Source organism: Achroia grisella, unplaced genomic scaffold, assembly GCF_030625045.1.
Source record: "Achroia grisella isolate CSIRO2021 unplaced genomic scaffold, CSIRO_AGI_Agris_v1 utg642, whole genome shotgun sequence".
Classification (NCBI taxonomy): Eukaryota; Metazoa; Arthropoda; class Insecta; order Lepidoptera; family Pyralidae; genus Achroia; species Achroia grisella.
In genome coordinates, this window is record NW_026712979.1 from 2,428,717 (window position 1) to 2,451,031 (window position 22,315).

Below are 22,315 nucleotides of genomic sequence, written 5' to 3' on the forward strand. Positions count from 1 at the left end.
CTACATTTATATGTAACACCTTCTTTAAAATATTATCTCATTTCTACGCATTACATGCCCATACCACGAAAGACTGCTCTTTATCCTTTATCCTAAATTACTCTTTAACCTCTTCGACCCCTTTAATTTTTATATGATTCGTCATTAGAAAATATATTTAACATTAAATTTTCACCTTTATACCATGAAATTTTTAAATAAAGATATTTAGAATATATATGGCAACACAACATTTGCTGGGCCTGGCCCAAATATTTGGAAATATAAAATTGCCAGAAAATGCAAAACGTGCGACATTTCGATAGTGTATATTCTAAAAGAAAATTTTATATAAAATCATCACTTTATACATGTATACCTACATGCTTATGTATTACACCGATATTAAAAGGGTCTATATAATAAATTTCTGGTTAGGCATTGGACAAGGTTCTAATCTCACTTTTGCAATCACTCATCCATTTATGATGACCTTCACACAATATAATACTTAGTCTTATTTTTGTAACTTAATTTCTATTTAAAACTAAATCCTATTGGAATCACAATGATTCTGGTGCATATCGATGATGACGTCATCGCATTTTACTACGCCGATGTCAACCTCAGTGTTGGTGGTGGGAGTCAAACAATTGAGGGCTGGATCCTGAAAATATGATTAAAATCCTATTTTAGGAAAGCTGTATAATGTGATATCCTTAGACGATTCACACAGGGCCATCTAGTTCCAAGCTAGGCAGAGATTTTATTATGGACTAGACAACTGATACAAATATTTAGAGATACTATTCTATTTATAAATACATATATAAATAGTTTTCTAGTGCTTTTGACCGCTTCTGAGCTTTACGAACGAACGATAAGGACTTATGGGATGACGGATAGTGAGGGATAGACACCTCGGCTGAGGCTGTCAATTTTGGACCCCATTTAAATTAGACATCGACGGAGGAGGACAGTTGATTTGCGACCTACTTCTTGAGATTCGTTGAAGAGATCTTAAACGTGTAGAAAATAAATCTATCAATAATGAATTACCATATTTAAAAGCAATTAATGGAATAAGACAGCAAACATAAAATGTCTGTCGTTCTTATGTGCGCAGCATGATTATTTTCATGGTTAATTTCATTTGTGAGTTGTCTAAACCTTTAGATCTTTATAACTATTACAATTACAATAGCTTTACAGATAATAATAAATTATACTTACAGTAGAAACTGCATCGCAAGCCATCAACTCGTTTTTAGATAAATGCTCGACGACTGCAGCTGCATAGCAATCTCCCAACATATTATTCGTTGTACGTATTCGATCTCTGAAATATAACATATAGTGGTTTTAGAATACGGCTCAGCTGTTTACCAAGGTATTCTTTTTATTGTCCTTCTTTGAGTCGCCAAGCAGCTATGTAGCTGTTTGAAAATTGCGATATATGTAAGGCAACAGGATACAGGAGAATCAAAACTTAGACTTAGAGGATGACAAGTCATAAAGAAAGGACAGTGAAATAACAGATTATAGAGGAGTCAAAACATAGACTTAGAGAAATGGTCGGAGATATAGATATGGCATTGAAACAACAGGATACAGAGTAATCAAAACTTAGACTTAGGGAATGGCAGGAATGGCAACATTAGAGGTATGCCACACAGTAGTAGAGATCATATTACATATTATAATTATTTCGCTACTGTACATGAACCTTCAAGCAAATTAATGTTGGAAATGAAAGTTGCAAAGTCGTGTTCTAGTAAATATTCATGATATACTCACACAAGCCAATCCACAGCAAATAACAGGGACACATCATGTGTAGGGGCATCAACGGCTGCTAATACCACGAGTAGTAATACCATTGCGGCTGATGGTACTGATGCTGATGATACTGACGCCGCGGTTGATGTTAAACTGTGGAACAATGGTGAAGTAGGTGAAGTAATATAAAATGATAAATAAATGAAAGAAAGAAAAACGTAACTATGTATTTTAATATAACCCCTAGCGGTCTAGCGGTTTAGCACACCGCACAGCCTTATTTCGAATGGTCGCGGTTAGATTTTTCGAACGGTATAAACATTTGTATACATGAGTATGATTGTTTGTATCGGTCTGGTTACTTTGTATATATATTATGTTAGCATTTCCAAAAAATAATGTCTTTATATATCAATTGTTTAGTATCCATACACAAGTTCTTTTTAGTTTGGGACTAGATGTCGCTTTATCACTATCCTAAAATATATTATGTTTCTGGATCAATGTTTTAACTGTAATAATATGTTAAGAATAGATAGCGCTATGTGATTTGTCTATGTGTATTATAATATTATTTGTATCAATATTTTAATTCTAAGCAAAAATAAATATATAATTAGGAACTAAATTAGAAACTTACAATATTGTTGCTAATTGCGCAAATCCCAAATGTATACTATTCATCTGGCACACAAAAATACTAGCTACAGACAGAAATAATGCCGTTCCGTCCATATTGATGTTGCAACCAATTGGAAGCACGAATCTGGTAATTCGAGGGTCTATCCGTAGAGGGCCTTCCATGCTTCGAAATGTCACTGGAAGAGCTGCAGCTCTGAAATGTAACAGGTAAAGTAAATAATTATTATCATTAGCCGTTATACCCTACTAAAGAAAGAAAGGACAGAAACATAAATATTCAGTGCTTTTACAATAGAATAAGATGATCGCCAACCTGGCGTAGGAGATGGCAAATAAGAAGAAGAAGACTAAACTAAATAGAAACAAACGTAAGCAAAAAATGATAATTCCAGTAAGATAAAAAAATATGACTATTCAAAAGTGCTTATATGTTTCATGAATAAAGATTGTTTCTATTTTCTAATTAATTAAATAAATAAAATACTTACGTAGATGCGGTAGCTGATGCAGTCAGCATTGCTTGAGTGAGTCCAAGATAGAATTTGTACGGATTCTTCTTGAGGAATGCAAAGTATATGAGCTGCATTACAATAAGTTGATAGAAAAATACACCAACGGTGACTGTTGCTATAAACCATGCTAGTTGTGACATTACTGTAGCTGAAATGATAAAGTTTAATATAAATCTTATTGACAGTATTAACAATTATAGCGAAAGTTTGTGAGTATAGATGGATGTTTGTTACTCTTACACGTAAAAACTAATGAACGGATTTAAATTATTGAAGAAACTACATAGTAAGCTATATTGCTTATACATCAGAACAGCACATAGGTTATAAATTTCATGGGCGTGAAACCGCGGGAACAGCTAGTATATCATAATCATAGACTTGATAATTTCGGAAAGTATGCCAAATATTTATCATTGTTGTTTTTAATTTAGATGGCCATTGCTTACAACGTTTCTAGATGATATAACACAAGTCAGTTTAATAAAAGAAAATCATAATCTTTCAAAGATATGAATTTGAATTGGGAATTATGAACAATAATAATAATTGGACCGTGGACAATTCACGCATTGCCATCTAGTCCCAAGCTAGGCAAAGCTTATGGGTACTAGATAACTCAGACAATACTTTTTATTACAAATACATAGAAAATATCGAGACGAATATAAACAATCATACTCAAGAATACAATGTTTTTGCAAGGATTCTAGCCCGCGACCATCGGAAATAAGGGGGTATGTTAAACCGCTAGACCACCGAAGTGGTAACTATACTCAAATATTTAGAAGATTTCTCTAAGCCACCGTGATCGTCTAAATCCGTTTTCTATTTTTAAATACTTCGAATTTTATTCTACTTTAAATATAATAATAATAAATAGTATGTTACAAACAGGTTAAAAAACTTACCGACATTGCTAACACCAAGTATCTTGCCAGCTATGACACTGCTGACACCCAAAGGTGTAAACCACATGACACCCGTCACCATCTTCATGATCACCTCGAATATAGCCTGGAAGAAGTCTATCACCACCTGTCCTTTAGGCCCCAGGGTGCCCAGAAGACTTCCGAAAACTAGGCAGAAAAATACTAAGCCAAGAGTGTTAGTACCAGATCTGAAATTTATAATTGTAATATTTGCTTTAAATACAAAAGCTACTACAGCATACATTGTTTTGGTTCTTTTAGTTATTTCAATTTTAAACTAATTACTATTATTTTGACATTTTTTACAACACTATTTCCTATGCCACGCTATGTTAAGGGGTGACGGGAATAAATCTGTATTAGAGTTAAAAAATAGAGTAGTAGAAATAATCTATATTGGATTGTTCAATAGAAGCACTTTCGCTATATACAGAATGCACATTCAGACAAGAAGAATGGTCGGTACTCATCTCAATGTGTTGTATAATACTACATGTTTAAGAATTTGTATTTATATTTGCCGCCCATTGTCTCTATTTAATATTATTACTGCATTTACGATTGGAATTAAATTCCTTTAAATCATTATCTAAAAAAGAACATACTTTAAAAAATTCATTATTTGAGTAAATTATTTTTTTAATTTTGTTATAGTTATAAAATTTTAGTCCACTTTCTAATCTATTTAATAATAACAATATACATTTATTAAGCAATTATTATCGACATTAACATGCATTATAAATAGCATAGATTCAATTAAATTTTAATGCAAAAGCATGTATACACGTACAGACACATATACATGTACATACATATTCAGAGACATAGCCACATCAACAGAATAAGACAATTGAAAATGCGTTTATAAAATATTTGCTAAAACGGACACTGCGCAGAATATTGCTGCAGCCGAAGCTACAGCACTAATTTTCAACGGAAACCATTTTTAATGGTTTTATGACTATTAATTTTGTAATAATAACTGTACAGTCAGTTAATTAAATTAATTTAAGATTGAAATAATCTTTTATCTTTCCCTGGTATCAACCATTTCAGTTTGGTGTTAATGTTTTTAAATATATATTACGAAACAGTGTTAACACTAATCTTGCTGCCTGATATCACCTTTATCTAGTACAGTAGTATCTGTTTATATAACTATTGCTCTTAAAGAATATATAATATGAAGTAGACTGTATACTAACCTATAGGATACAACTCTTACCAAGTTAGGCAGAGTATCATTTTCAGTGAAATTTCTAGCAAACATTGTCGGTGGTTCTGTGTACACTGTGTGGGCTTGTTGAAAGGCTGCTTGTACGATATTATCCGGAAATATGTTCCTAAAAATAAATAAATGTATTAAAGACTCGGAGTTGAATCCGCAGTAAATTTCCTTAAAACTAAACACTTCCCTTAAAAAAATTCTCTAACAATCTCAGCTTACCGGGAAATTTTGTTCAGACGTCGCGTTGCTTTATTTAATCTAATTCTGCCAATAGCAGAGTGCAAAATATATTTATGTATTCCAGTTTGAAGAAATTGGGAGTTAAATTCCTTGCAATTTAACTATCAATTCCTTAAGGTATAACACACCTCAGTCCTCAGCAATGTTATTAACATTGCTGTTATAACAATGAAATTTAGACACAATTTATTTTGTTATGTCTAGTGTTATTCAATCTTTATCAATTCGGAAGCAATTTGAATTGCAAATAAAAATAAAAATATTACCTTCCAATATCAAGTATGCTATCCAAGATCTTATGGTCTCTCTTATTCTCCACCACAGCATGATGATCGTCCCTTAACTCTGGTTGTCCAGGATGTATCATCGTAGCCAGTAATATACCAAGGAAGGCATTAAACATGGAAGTAAGTATAAAGTATAGAAGAGTCCGGACTGCGATTTTTCCGCTCATCTTCGCATTTAAACTTGCAGACCCAGCGATTAGACTCGCTATGATTAAAGGTAGTATCATTAACTTCAACAATCTCATGAAGAGCTCTCCAGGGTATGAAATTATCATGAGCGCATCGGGGCCGAGATGGTAGGGGCGAAGTCCAAATCCTGAAGTTGAAATTTATATCAATTAGAGTGAGTTGAAAGTTCAATCAATTAGGTGACGATGCTCTCTCCTAAATGCCAAGATAAGTATCTTAATACAGAGTCGTGTTCATTCTTAATTCTAACATGACTGCTTTCATAAGATCAATTAATGGACGGAGACATATGAATGATATACCAATTAGATTTTATTTGTTCAATTGAAATGTTGACTACCATTAATCATGCTTGAAGTTGGGTCCAAATTTGTTCCCATTCTACATAAATTAATAAATTATAAGTATATACAGAAGCTCTGTTTGTTAGTAAAAAAGTTAATCTTAAAGATTGTACGAGATACGATATTTATTAAATTAAACATATTTATAATGAGATCATCAACATCTGCTTCTTCCTTATCCCATTCAATTAGGACCGGCGTAATATGTTTTCTCTTCCATTCATCCCTGTTCGCAGTAACCTCGTTATTCACTCACTTTCTTACCACATCATCTTTCATTCAGTCCATTCATCTCTCTTTTGGTCTTCCTCTGCCACTTTCTTTAATATTTATGACAATCTTTAATATAGTTATTATTTTAATTTTTATATAATCATAATGAAATATGTCAGTGACTTTACAAGATATTTAAATTAACTGCCAACAACTGTAAGTAGAACTAGAGTAGGCATGATCCATTAGTTGTTGAGGTTTTATGTAAAATAATTTCTTCTATATCACTTTTTAAAAATTTAGTCGTAAACATTTTTTTACTGTTCAGCTTCCTTATATTAGTTTTCTCTCTAACTTCTCATAAAACGAGCTATTTACCTTAGTTCTAGGACGGTCCTAGATGGTGACCCAGATTGCGACATTCGCGGATTTCAAAAATTCATAAAATATACGCTATCGTACTCGTCATCCATTCTGTACATGTTATAGATTGTAGACACGAATAGATAAAGTAGAAGACAAAAATAACTAAACGACAATATTGAACTACAATATTCTCGTAAAGGTGAAATAGTCACGCGAAGACTACACAGTATCAGCTTTTATATATAACCATTTTAAAATAATGTGCTATAAAATACAGTAAATATATAATTTTATATTAATAACTGGCTTTAGTTGGAGTAACTTAGACTACTTTATTTTTCTAAAATAAAAGTAGTCTAAGTTACTCCTTATTACATCAGCTACCTGCCAATAAAAGTCACGTCAAAATCGGTCCAGCCATTCCAGAGATTAGCAGGAACAAACGGACAGACAGAAAAAAATTGTAATAAAACATTTATTACAATTTTGGTGTATGTATCGTATTTATAATCATAGGCATGTATTAAAAAACGGTTAATTCAATATTACAGACACAACAGACACTCTAATTTTATTTATATGTATAGATTAATGCATAATTTACACTGCCACAAGTTCTAAATTAGACAGAACTTCTACTATGGCTATTAGACATCTGATAGCAAAACTTGAATACATTCTTATTGTAAAAAAAAACACGAATTAATAACTCAGTTTCTAACATTTCTCAATTGCGGCAGATAAAAATCGACTGGTTTGCATTTTTTTATATGCAAATTTATTCCCTAATTGCAAACACATAGCATAACAGCGGTACAAATAAAAGAAATGGAAGTGGCTTTATGTGCAGTAAAGGTGAAAAGGCAACTAACTCAGCATAAACCTACAAATTAGTTTGCAGCAAATGCCGAGATATAGCTACTGATTGTAACTGAAGTAGGTTACGTATTCGGAATATTATTTGTTTTAATCGATTTCAAATTAAATTGTTAGCGTTGCACAATGAGCTCCCAGATATGACAACTTCTTTATATCTTTAATAAAAGTTTTAGGTTTGTTTATAGATATAAAGATTACTTATTGTAGGTATCTATAGAGATTATAAACTGTCATACGCTTATCAAAGTCTGTCGTGTTTTAACCAATTTTACAGGAGTTATAAATAGTTGTTATGATAACTCGAGTGGAGTATTTATTAAGGCAAATATAATAAATAGTGTAATAATATCTCAAGACAATTGACATAGTGCCATGACACGGTATCAAACAACTGATATAAATACATACACACATTTTTTGTACATACACATTATACATAGAAAACACCCAGACCGATACAAACAATCACTCATGAATACAAATGTTTGTACCGTGCGAGGAATGGATCCCGCGACTATCGTAAATCAAGTGGTGTGCAAATCCGCTAGACCACCGAGACCGTCGCAAAATTCTTGGTTATTTATTACACTAGCGACATAGTACGGATTCGCACGGTGAATATTATTGTTTATGATGGATGTTATTATTAGTTATGATGGAGATCATATAACTTAACTCTATCATATATCAGTGTACAATGTTATCATGCTATTGAAAACAGTTTCTAAAATCCATTGTGTTGGTGAAAAGAAACAGGATCGGAAAAGACTTTTCTAGAACAAAGTTATCATGTGACCGACCAGTTTCTTATGGAGATTTTAAAATTACCTTATATTTTCACTTCTATAGGAAAAATGTTCCATTTTATAAATACTTAAATACTGAAACAGTCTTTCGGTTTGGTTCATTGTTCAACCGTATATATTATAGTAGATATTTGACTTGCGCATGATTTTGATACCACGTGATCTGCACATTAAACATGTTATTAATGGATGAAATGATGCATTCCCTGCTTATTAAGGCTAATACAAAATGTGAATCCACGACCGCTCCCCATACAAAATGTATTACTATGAAAATTTTCAACAATGACTAATTTAACTCGGTGAAATTTTTGCTCTATGAAATTAAGGAGAAAATGGGAGTCGTGACGTATCAAGAATTAAAGAGCATGATGGAAGATCGCGGAAGTGGCAAGAGCTCCACCGACAAGATGGTAGCTCTTAAATTATGTGTGAATGAATATTAAATTATTTTCTTTATCCTATGGTAAGTCATAATTCTTTATCCTAGTAATAATTTTCACCAATTAAGGGGATTTTTAGCTCATTCGTAGGAACAATTGAAGGCAGTATAAGAATCATTATTACATAGTATAAAATAAAGTCGCTGTCGCTGTCTGTCCGTCCCTATATATGCTTAAATCTTTAAAACTATGCAACGGATTTTGAAGTGGGTTTTTTTAATAGATAGGGTGATTTTAGAGGAAGGTTTATATATATAATATATGTACACCCGTGCGAAGCCGGGACAAGTAGCTAGTTTACAATAGATTGGAAATATAATGAATTTTCCAAATAACAAAATATATATCTTTATGTTTACTGCAACAATAGAATAGAGCAGAACGTACGTAACGTTTTGGGCTGGTCTGCTCTGATAATTATTACTATTAAACTATCGTTGAAGTATTATATTATGTATATTTATTTACTTACATATCTCGACTTTGCTATATGGCAGTTTGTATTCACTCAAAATTCTCAAAAACATAAGAAAACTTTCTTTCTTTCTTTTCAAAAACATAATTCTGTAAAACTTATATTTAAAAAAGCAACACGCAAAATTCTTGCCACTTCTTGTGATGAGTCGAATCTTCATCTCGAGTGAGTGTTAGAATAAAAAAAATTATGACTATTCAAAAGTGTCAATATTAAATTTATTTGAATGAATATTATGACTATTTCTATTTCTAAAGCAATATGAATAGAATGTACATATTTGTGTATATTTGCATGTATTATTTATGTATTAGTTGTGTTGTTAAGTGCACCGCCTATTATTTTCTTAATCTTCACCTACGTCTACCTAAAACGATCTCTTACAGTAAGAGATTGTTTAGCGATAAGGCCGCCTCTTGTACATGTAATTATATGCATGTATTTTTATATTAATACATATCTTTCTATAAAGATTTTTATAAAGATACTAGCTGTCCGGGCAATCGTTGTTTTGCCTTAAATAAAAAAAATATTTAGGGGTGGACTACCCCTAACATTTAGGGGGAAAAATAGATGTTGGCCGATTCTCAGACCTACTCAATACGCTCCCAAAATTTCATAAGAATCGGTCATGCCGTTTTGTTTTGGAGGAGTATGGGAACGAAAACTGTGACACGAGAATTATATATATTAGATTTCTATAAAGAGTACGAAATAAGAATAGAAAATGATTTATTCAAATAAACTTACATTAAATCACTTTTGAATACTCATTTTTTTTAATCTACCGATCTGAATACCGGTACCGAATGAATATTTATAAATATAAACTCACCTACAGCAATCCCGAAAAGCACTCCAATCAAGGTGATCACCAGCATGATGTTATCTGCCAGCCACTTCCTGGCACCAGTGGGCTCTACCGGCGCCGTCCGGTCCTCCGTTGTCTTCGGCCCCCCATCTCCTGGGCCCATCTTAGCGAATAGATATTCTGAAAACCGTTCACTTTTCTCCATTACAGGTGAAGTTGGACTCGGCAGTCCAGATCTTCAGATCTGGTTTGTTTTTAATGGATAACCGGAGACCGTTGTTTATGACTTTTGATAGAATAAAATAATAATTTATTGTTTAATGAAATAAATGTAAATAGACATTTAGGATATCATTGTTTCCCGATAGTGTTTACAATGCATTGGATAAATTTATTGGTATTATAAATAGCAGAAATCAATATTTTATATCAACAAATACACTTTATGTTTAAGTTAGTACGGTTTAATTTAGAAAAGTTATTTGAAATATGATTGCATTTTTTTTATTCCAAATAAATGTGAGCCACTGTTCCTGTCTAACGTTTTCATGGAACTGAATAACAATGCCTTTCAGTGGGTTGCGGTGGATTGCATGTACTCTATGTTATGTATCAAGATTGCTTTATCTCGTTCATTAAGAAATGTTACATTAACCATTGAGCGTTTGCTTTGTATAATATAAATTTGATACGCAGTTCCCCAGCGATGTATTTAGGATATAACGAGGGATGAACTCGTCAGAGGCGCTTGGTGGAGGTAAGAAGGGCATGCCTGAAGTTGCGCGCGCAGCCATCGATTGACTTCCATTCACATAGTTGCATAAAACTTCTATAAATACGTAGTTTATTAAATTATGAAGATTATGCTGTATTAAGTATTGCAGTTGCATAGAAATTCTTAGACATGTTTTTCTTCCTGTGGTAGTCATGTAACTATAATTATTAGATATTAAATAATCCAAAAACTTTATTACAGTTACCGGCACGCATGGCAATTGTTTCAGTCGGCCATGTTTGTTATAAAAAAGTTTTTTTTAATACAACTTCTTATATATAAAATTCTCACTTCACAATGTTAATTACTATTAATTACTATACTCATCAGAAACGGAACGACTGTTTTTTTTTAAATTTTATATGCATATTCATTAGGTCTGAGAATCGACTACTATATATATTTCATACCCCTAAGTGATAAAGGTTGTCCATCCCTAACAGTTTTTTTATTTTTTGTATTACATTTTTTTTTTTTTTATATCGTGGCATAAAAAATACGTACTCTAAATTTTTACCATTCTGGCATCAGATACTTTTTTAATAGCGACTTTAATTTATATGGAAAAATAATTTTTGTCCGAATAACTAGTAATATTATAAAGTTTGATTGCTTGATACCTTTATAATGAATAAACAAACCATCTGAAATTTTTTTTTGCCTACTTTTAAAATAAATCATAGGTGGTAATTCTATATTTTATTAAAAAAATAAATTATAATGTAAGAAACTCTATTCTTTTATACTTGATTTTTAATGTAACTGGAACGTCTGGGGTGTTTTTGGATGTCAGCCAAGTTTCAACTTGCTACCTTTTTGGTTAAATAGCGGTAGTGAACAAGTAGACTACACATATGTTAAAATATTAAACAATATACATAGTTTAAATATATTATATCGAACTAGTCGCGGTTCGGTCGCCGAACAGTCAACTTTAGGCTTCCCCCTTCGATCGATCCCCCGTCCAATTCAAACGGGGATCGAAATTACGACGGCCTGAGCCGAGGTTTGAACCCATGCGGTGCCCTCGGACTAAAGTAAAGCGGCTGAAAGCCAACCTCTGCCCAACGGATACGCCGTCAGACAGGAGTTGGCTTATAGCCGCTCCATAAGTCCTTCCGTGGGTGTGGAGTGCCATCTGCACTCGCCCCCTATCGTTCGATGAAGCTGTAAAGGCCAGCGGCGGTCAACAGCATTGCAGTAGGCCGAAAAAAAAGGTTTCCAAGCTATATCCGAACTCCATTTAATGCCTGATGATACCTCGTTCGAAGGCGAAACATATGTGTCGCAATATGGGTGTAGGCTCAATAACGGTCGGAATTTGATCACCATTAGAAAAGGTCATAACGGTAGTCAGGTATTTGTGATCTCAAACTTGCTAATTGTAGTGGAATTAAACAAAATAATATTACGTAAATATAACTTAATGTAATGTGACGGCCTCGGTGGTCTAGCGGTCTAGCACACCGCTTTACTTCCGATGGTCGCGGGTTCAATTCCTCGCACGGTGCAAACATTGTATTCATAAGTATGATTATCTGTATGTCTGGGTTTTTTATATGTATATTAATAATGATAAAATATAATAATAATATTATGTATGTATTTATAAACAAAATTAAGTATTTATATCAGTTGTCTATTACTCATACCACGAGCTCTGCTTACCGTGGGACTAGATGGCGCTGCGTTAATTGTCCAGACGTTATTAATTTAATTGGTTAGTGTTAATTAAAATATTTAAAACTGTGACCAAACACCGGTCACAAGTCGTCACAACTTGTCCTAAAATTACGTACATGTGCCGTTGTAAATATAGAAGCGATAGAGTATAATGGCGCTCGTGACGTTTGTGGCCAGATTTATCCGGGTTTATAGATCACAAGTTCTTACCCACGACTTGGTGATGTATGAAGAGGTATAAAGCTGTGTTCTTCCATTTATATTTGATATGACGTGCACTAAATTTCATGGCTATTGATTATATATATAATCTCAGGACAATACACAATGGCACTCTTGTGGCCAGATTTATCCGGGTTTATAGATCACAAGTTCTTACCCACGACTTGGTGATGTATGAAGAGGTATAAAGTCTGTGTTCTTCCATATTTCGTACGACGTGAACTAAAATTTTACAGCTATTGATTTTTTTATTTATTTACGTCAGGCAACTTAATATTACCTTAATATATAACAATATTGGGCTTTACCTTATTATACCTTACGGACTAACATATGTATAAAACAATTATATGGTCTTTGTGGTCACCATACTCACTATGGCAATTATTTATTATTATTAAAAATTTATTACATAATACTATCTCAGAATAACACCGCCATCTAGTCCCAAGCTAAGTACTGTTGTACTATACAACTGTATTTATACAGTTGTATAGTACAACAGTACTTAGCTAAATAAATACACTTTTTTGTAAATATAGTGCATAGAAAACACCCCGCCCGAGATGGTAATGGAGACGAATGACCTTTAAATTATCATATAAAGTTATCAGAATATTCAGGGGCGGATCGTGATTTTGTGGAGCTAAATCAACTTACGGACCTACCTAATTATATTACTCCAAAAAAAAAATACACCGACCAAAAACAACCGACCAGAAATTCCCCGTTCATTTCGATAGACTCGCATTTGAATGGGTTGATTGATCTCAGGGTTATGATAGGTTTTTTAACTAGATATTTTTTTATCTTCTAGATGTCGTTTCAGTAGGGAATGGGGCCCTTTGTATCGGGGCACTGGGCTGCAGCCCAAAAAGCCCTTAGATCCGCCCCTGATATATTAGTGGAAGAATTCAATACAATGGGCTAACTTGACCCCATCCTATCATTCTCCATCGGTGCCCCAATACCGTTTGTGTTAGCACAAAATCTGTGCACCATTCCATTACATTATCACCAATTAAATCCACCTTATTGTAACGATACATGTCCTTTAATATTTTGTTTATGCCTTTTCTTTAGTGTGTGTTACAAATAAAGTATATTCATCTATCTATTTATCTATCATAAAAAAAATTCTTTCCACGTTCAGGTTATCAAACTTTGAAACCACTTACGCCTTTATATCAACACCGCCACGAGTAAGGAAAGATTTACCTTCAATTGTAAATTATGGGAATATTATCTGAACTTTATTTTAGCGTTTTTTTTTAAAGAACAAAACCTGTATTTGAGTATTTGTATCAGTTGTCTAGTACCCATAACAAAATCTCTGCTTAGCTTAGAACTAGATGGCGTTGTAAGAATTATGCGCGGATATTATAATTACTAATAACTAATTTAAAACTAAACTAATTACTATTCTCTTTATGTAGACTGATTAAACCGTCAAGACATGAACAGGAAATAAATACAAATGAAACTACTTTATAATATTAGTAACAATTCCAGAATAATAAATTTATAGTTCAAATAGATATGTTCAGAGATCAAAAATAAAATAATTTAAGTGAGTTTGATTTTAAACCGGATATACTGTAATATAGATAAGTATATCATATACCTATGGTTTATACACAATACTTTGATTTAATTATTTTCTATTTTTAAATTAAAAAAGGTACTGTTTTGTACTTATTATATTAATTAATACTATTTGTAGATTTACTTACCCTTTATTTGTTTAATTTTGGTAGCTTTATGAACGGTGGCCACAATTTTACTAATATCTAGGTATATATAATAAATTAGAAAGAAATCACTGTAAAAACTTTCACTACAAATTTTCTTGTTAATATTATAACCTATTTAAATCACGTAGTATTTATTGATTATCGAAACACAATATATTAACAATTAAGTAAATATTTATAAATAAAACTTTCCACTTCTTTGTATTAAAAAAAGACTGTGTAATTCTATATTTTTTATCAATTATACTACTTTTTTATATACCGATACAACCCGTTGTACAGCCGATGGGTGACTTTTTAATTTAATTTTTTAATCAGGCCGAGACACACGCTCAAACGTGCCGCTAGTATGTCGTTGGCAACTGTATGCATTTCTTGATGCATCGGCACCACCAAGGTTATTTTAATCATCGTACATTCTAATACATACCTACTTCTTGCCTTTGTATCGATTTATAATTTAAATTTAAAAAAATAGGTATAAATAATTTCGATTTATTGAAATGCAAAATATAAAAATTGTAGGTAGATTTCTTAAAACAACATTGTAGTATTGCGTTTCAAGACAATACGTCTTTACTATAATACATTTAAATATTATTTTTATTAGTTACTATACGTAAATAAATTACTTTACAACACTAGTTTTATTAATAAATGTTAGGAATTTAATGCTTTCTTGTCTCTTCTTCTCTCTTTCTTTATAAATTGTATAAATGTGTACAGCGCCATCTATTGGAACAATATAGAACTATTAAACTTTGTAACTCTTCTTGCTTTACAGCGAAAGTTGGTGAAACACACAAATGGTAGAGAGATGCTTAACATAACTTAATGTTTCGTATACGTTTCAGTAGATGTCGGTATTGTAGAAAATTTCCAAACATACATAATATAGAGTAGGTATTTTATATGCCTGCACGAATATGATTCATGATTTAACTTTCATTCATAAATTAATTATTGAGTTTTGTACCTAGTAATTGTTAGAATCTAGATAGTTACTTGGACATTTCCAAAATTATTTATTTATATAGTGTTTGATTAACTTTGTATAGTCTGTTTATACTAAAACAATGAAATGTTTTAGTATACTGTCAATATCTTAAAAATACAAAATAAACAGACTAAAAGGTAAAAATGTAAAAATGTAGGACATACTGTGAACTACATGAATATACATGAATATTTTTGTATTTTTTTAAAATAACTATTTAAGTAGCTGTATTGTGGTTATGATTATGTATCATGAAACGATATATATGTTGTGTCATAAAATCAGTTTGTATGTTCGTATGTTTATTAATATGCTACCTAAAAAGTTTTATTTTAAGTTATATTATCACACCAAGCCTCTAAGTAGCGTATTGAAATAAGCAAGCTAATTACAAAATTGATTATATTTAAGTTACTTTTGTAATTAGTTTCTTTTATACTTTTTTTTTAATTTGACGCGTAATTATTCGTATGTAAAATTAAGAATATCATGGATTTTATCACGTTATTACATTTTTAAAAAGTAAGATCTTTATGAAATTTAATTAACTTAATACAAAAAGGTAAAAGTAGTTTAGCGGAATTAACACGCGGCATTCATATTTCGAACGGTAACTATAAACCTGTTATTCGTTAGTTGCAACTAGTTATTGCAACTTGTACAAAATAACGTCCGCATCTAGTAATTAAGTTTCAATCCAGGTCGCAAACAATCTTGTCGCTATATATAGTGTTGTAGCTTACTACGGAAATCTCCAATTGTGAACCGAGAGCAGACGTCGCGGAAATACATTTGCGGCGTAAAACAAGTCCATCTGACACATTACCGTTTAAAACGACGAAACTTTGGCTTGAAATGTCTAAGACTAGCTATGCCCGCAACTTCGTCCGTGTGGAATAGTGACCTTGGATAGCATAAAATATTTAATAATCTTACCCAAAAAAAGCTAAATAAAAAAGTCTAGCTTCAAAAACGACGAATTTCCATTTTAACAAACTTTGAATGTCATATTTAATTATATTTAATCAACAGCCTAAATATTAGCTTTAAAAATGACAATATTTATTTAAACCCTTACAATTCTTTCATCGCATTAAGAACTAGGCTATGTCCTTTCTCGGGGTCTAGACTATCTGTGTACAAAATTTCATTTAAGTAGGTTCAGTAGCTTTAGCGTGAAAGCGAGACAGACAGATAGACAGAGTCGGTTTGGCAAGTATAATATAATATTTATTGATTTATTTAATTCAGGCCACTAAAGGCCCATATTAGAAATACCTTACAGACTTATATACATATAAATGATATAATTAATAGAAAAAATAAATGTAAATTGTCTGTGTGGTCACGGCACTGATGATGGTAATCTCCCACGGTAGCGCCGATACACCACATGCTTCGGCCGGTAGTCCTACATGAAGGTGTTCAGCATATTGGTGGGAATCTGGCCAATCGCTTGAAACTCGCGTTGCTCCTTGGTGGCGTATATATAGTAATGATGAAATCGCGGTGTTACACAAACATTCCGTCCGTATGTCTCGCACGTAATCGTTTTTGGATTTCAGCGGTTTTCAGTTTTGCCTGGTTGATTCCTGCTGCCTCAGCAGGCTTCGCTCTTTGATGACTCGCCCGCGCTACGCCCGAGCACGCCCTGAATATTTCACCTGAAAACTTTGTAACGGCACCGCCTGTTTTAATAAGAATTTGTTATGGAACATCTGTTTTAGGCAAGCATAACCTAACGATATTGGTCTTAAAATGTATATTAAACACTTTTTAGTGTACCTATTATATTTTATGATACTTTCAGAAGAGGGGCGATAGGTCTTCTTTTTTAGTATTTCACTCTTGCACATTGTTAATATAGATACTGGAAAATACTGTAGATATACAGAACTACACTTTCAAATTCCTGGCAAGACTGCAACTGATCCTCCTATATAGACATATAGGAGGACCAGTTCCGTCAGGGTTGTGAAAGATTGCTAGCGCATTCCCGTAACTCTGACGAAAGATTAACAGAAAGAACTCTCTTCTTCAGTCGTTCACTCTTGACAGAGCGGTCGTAGCTTTCATGATGGTATCTCTTCGTTGTCCTCTTTGGTGATAGATCTCGTTGCAATTTGCCTCCATCTGGTATGGTTTTTGACTGCACGAGAACATTATACAATGAAGTGCTGTGTAGCTGTTTTTATAAGGTCAGTCCATTGCGATGGTGAGCGACCCGGAGAATATTTGCTGTTTGCCTCAATAGAACCTTCGATAATTAGCAATAGATATATTTTTTATTATTTTATATTATTGGATGTTGGGCTATTGTCAGGTGCTTGAACCTGTAGTACTGCGACCTACATAGATCTGTTGTGCTCACTACGTAAACCCGTCAGGGACAAGAATTGAAGGATACTCTTAGGAGCGATGGCTTTAATTACTCAGGATAGAGTGTATGCAATTTGTAGCGATAGATAGGTACTGTAGTTAATAATATTAAACTTGAACAATTCACACAGCAATAATACTTTAAGTCGCTGTCGTAAGAAGTTCATATAGTAATTTAAGTAATAATAATAATGACCCTGGTCAATTTATACAAAGCTATCTAGTTTTATGTTAAGCAGAGCTTGTGATAAGAGAACTAGGCAACTAATATCAATACTTAAATACATACATAATATACATAGAAAACACCCAGAGCAATACAATCGAGCATACTCATGAATACGAATGTTTGCACCGTGGGCAAATCGAAACCGAATCCGCTACCATAGGAAAGTAATGCACCGTCTCACTCAGAGCATGACCTAGTCTGGTTTACAGACGGGTCCAAAATAGGAGATGATGTAGGATGTGGAATATGTGGTGTAAAACCCAAAATCTGCAACTATATAGGCTTAGGAAAATACGCCTCAATCTTCAGGCAGAGACTTATGCCTTAATTAGATGTCTGGAAGTAATACATCAATCAGAACATATACATTTATTCGGACAGTGTGGTGGTAAACCATTGATTACCAAAATCAATTTCTAAAAAATAATATGACAAACTTACAGACAATATGAATTATAAGGGAATGGTACATCCACCTGCGTTAGCAGTGCACGCTGGTGCTACAACATTATTGGAAAATGATAGGATGAGAATAAAGTCAGGTTCAATACGCTAGTGAATGTACTAGAAATTAACTATGATTATTTTCCCGAGAAAGCGGTTGGAGATTGTACTGATAATATTCATTACTAGCAATAGGAAGGGAGAGGGGGGATGGCCGTTGCTAGCATTGTACCATGTCAGGTTGACCTGCACGCGGTTCCCCCTGGAAACCATCATGATAAATCAACAATCTTGCTCTACACCACTCATGGTTGACTGGTAGATAACTCCGCGAGGTGTTAAGTCTACCATATGTACACATAATTTTTGTGCATTGAAGTTAAATAAATAAAAAAATAAGATTCTGGTGCCTTTATCCCTGTAATAATAATAATATCTAGGGACAATTCACACAGCGCCGTCTAGTCCCAAGATTAGCTTGTGTTATGGGTACTAGACTGATATAAACACATAGATACCAATTTTTTTGTAAATACATAGATAACACCCAGATCAATTCAAACAGTTATACTCATGAATACCAATGTTTCTAGCGTGCGGGGAATCGAAACCGATATCATTGCAAGTAAGGAGGTGTGATAAACCGCTAGACTACCGAGATTTTCCTGTCAATTGGGCTAACATTAACATTAATTTCATTTTTTAAATAATTACCTTAAAAAAAATGGAATTAGCGAATGTAGTTCTTCAGAGCACTCACCATATACTAAACTGTAGAAGACACTACACTCTAAAACAGTCAATTGAATTATTTACTCACATGTTTAAGATATTAATATATACACGATATAAAACTATGTTTGGTCAAAATGTAGATACATGAACGTATAATTTGACAAGTAATCGCGCACTGCTCCGATTGTGTTGTGATGTAGTGATTGGATTACTGGAGCGCGCAGACCTATTCTGGAACATTTGTATATAAAAAAAATTATAAAATCGAAGAGGTTTGACGGCCTCGGTGGTCTAGCGATTTAGCACACTGCCTTATTTCCGTTGGTCGCGGGTTCGATTCTTCGCACGGCATAAACATTTGTATTCATGAGTATGATTGTTTGTATCAGTCTGGGTGTTTTCTATATAAAATATTATGTTTTTACGAAAACAAAATATATATATTTGTATCAATTATCTAGTACTTATACCACAAGCTTTAACTAGCTTAACTTGGGTCTAGAGGGCGCTGTGATTTGTCCTGAGATTATTATTATAACAATGTTATCCGATTGAATAAAGATTAAGTACAAGCTGTTTCTATGTTGATTGTCGCATGCCTAATACTTGTTAATGTATATTGACGTTTTAAATGTCAGTGTAAAACCTGCGCTAACGGTTGGTGGGACACCAGTGGAGAATGAGGTTAGGTTAATACGTCGTCGTAAAACCAGGAATTTATCACAATGGTCTCCAGGCGGTTGCTACATGGTAACATGGTACATTGCTAGTAATGGGTTTATGGTGTACTGTATATATTTGTATTATAATCATTTCACATCATTACCTCTTTTCATGACAACTGGCCGCTTACAGACAAGACAGACACGTTCCATATTTTCACCTATAAAATATTCTCACGTCATCCGTCACTCGCCTTATACAGCTCTGTTCCACATATATAACTATATTTTCTTTAAGATAATCTTTTGTTAATATTATTCTTTTCAATATACTAATTATTAGTTGAGGGTCTATTTTATTTGTATATTTATTGTTACCGACCCCACAGGTTCATATATTTTATGGAATTAGGTGTTATTTTGTGGAAGCACATTCAGTATTTAATGGATTTATATTTTTTTGTTTAATTCCGCTACAATTAGCATATTTGAGATCACAAATACCTGACTGCCGTTACGACCTTCTCTAATGGCGATCAAATTCCGACCGTTATTGAGTCTGCTACCCATATTGCGACATGTGTTTCGCCTCTGAACGCCGTACAGTCAACATTGGGCTTCCAACCTATATACGAACTACATTCAATGCCTGATGATACTTCGTTCAGAGGCGAAACACGTGTCGCAATAGTCTAGACTCAACAACGGTCGGAATTTGATAGCTATTAGAGAAGGTTGAAACGGTAGTCAAGTTTCCGCACTGAATATTTGAATTAAACAAAATAATATCAATTAAATAATGGGTTCATTACTCCACACTAACCTAACATTAATTCTTTCCCCGTTTTTGAAGCCGGTTATAAATCTCAGCGTACATTACAGAATACTCTCGTATCGTACCAGTCCCCTCGTGACGTTTATGAAACTTTATGATCCAGTCCGGAATTGATCGCTTCCTAGCGATTGCCTTTTAAATAAACAAAGTGTTGCATATGTATAGAATATGTAGGCATGTACATATCATATCTCCATACAATTTCCCCTCTGATCGATCCCCATCCAATTCGATTGAAATGGACGGGGGAACGGGCCAACTTACGATGGCCCGAGCTGAGGTTCGAACCCCTAGCGGTGCCCTCAGATTAAAGTCGTATCTGTCAGGCGGGAGTTGGCCTTCAGCCGCTCCATAAGTCCTTCCGCGGGTTTGGAGTGACATATGCACTCGCCACCTGCAGCCAACTGCATTAGAGTAGTCAGAATAAAAAACATTTTTTTTTAAATGTTAGGACTTGATACGGCTCGATGAATTTATGAAAGTTATTATTGAGGTAAAGAAGTAAAGAGGGGTAAAGGAAGACCAAGGCACAGCTACATCAAGAAAATGAAAGGCAGAATTGGATCCGTATCGTATCAAGGTTTAAAGAATGTGATGGAAGATCGTGGAATATGGCAAGAGCTTCACAGACAAGAGTGTCGCTCTTTAATTATGAAGCAATGAATTTTTTTTATTGAGTGTTTTGGGCTATAGTCAGGTGTTAAGACTTGTAGCACTTATTTTTATTGATGATAATGGAATGGTACACTCGCCTGCGCTAACGGTTTACGCTGGCGGGGCAACCGTGGCGGGTGATACGATGAACATGAGGTCAGATCAGTTAGCCCATAATGACAAATTTGCCAGGAATTTGTCACGATGGTTTCAGGGAGATCCACGTGGAGGTCAACCTGACATGGTACATTGCTAGTAATGGGATTATTAGTAGATTTCTAACAATCCTCTTCTCCCTTTCTACTAATATTATAAAAACGAAAGTTTGTGACTAAAACGGACGAATATATATCATTACATAGTATAACACAGAGACGCAGTCGCTGTCTGTTTGTCCCTATGTATGATTAAATCTTTAAAACTACGCAATGGATTTTGAAGCGGTATTTTTATACAATAATTTAGAAGATTTATATGTATATATATATATTGTATATATATATATAGTATTCATAGAAAATACCCAATCAAATACAAAAAATCACGCCAACACAATACAATATAAAACTTACGAGAATCGAACCAGCGACCAGTGAAGTTTAATCTAAGTGCCAGTATGCATTCGTACCATTGGGTCGATACATACAAATTCGATACAGCGGCTCAATGACAGCAACGGACGGTGGACAGGGGCACAGGAAGGAAACAGTAATGAATAATAAATTGATAATGTAAACGTTGTACTCTTTATCGTAATGTGATGCGTGTGGCACGCTTCTGTGCGTGTGTCGTGAATCGCAGAATCTATATAATATTAT

At 33.5% G+C, this 22,315-nt stretch overlaps 1 protein-coding gene across 4 annotated transcripts; it reads right to left on the reverse strand.

Moving 5' to 3' along the window:
- Nucleotides 1–344: 344 nt before the first annotated feature.
- On the reverse strand, nt 345–19,418 carry LOC131849512 (excitatory amino acid transporter 2). Of its 4 annotated transcripts, none has more exons than XM_059199594.1 (10): nt 19,372–19,418; nt 10,153–10,308; nt 5,582–5,918; nt 5,053–5,190; nt 3,824–4,032; nt 2,889–3,060; nt 2,399–2,593; nt 1,777–1,911; nt 1,213–1,318; nt 345–646 (listed from the first exon to the last, which is right to left on the reverse strand). In XM_059199594.1, exons 2-10 carry the CDS (start codon nt 10,289–10,291, stop codon nt 527–529), a joined length of 1,551 nt encoding a protein of 516 aa, XP_059055577.1. In that variant the 5' UTR covers nt 10,292–10,308; nt 19,372–19,418; the 3' UTR covers nt 345–526. The 4 variants fall into 4 exon arrangements, with proteins under 4 accessions (XP_059055577.1, XP_059055576.1, XP_059055575.1 ...); XM_059199593.1 differs by lacking the exon at nt 19,372–19,418 and adding an exon at nt 14,542–14,790; XM_059199592.1 differs by lacking the exon at nt 19,372–19,418 and having other exon boundaries at nt 10,153–10,658.
- Nucleotides 19,419–22,315: the final 2,897 nt, after the last annotated feature.

Bases quoted from the DNA above. Each gene is read 5' to 3' on its own strand.
- LOC131849512 (XM_059199592.1), bottom strand. From the start codon at position 10,333: ATGGAGAAAAGTGAACGGTTTTCAGAATATCTATTCGCTAAGATGGGC. The intron at 5,919-10,152 runs GTGAGTTTATAT...TTTCAACTTCAG, and splicing joins GCTTTTCGGGATTGCTGTAG to GATTTGGACTTCGCCCCTAC. The intron at 4,033-5,052 runs GTTAGTATACAG...TATAAATTTCAG, and splicing joins GTAAGAGTTGTATCCTATAG to ATCTGGTACTAACACTCTTG.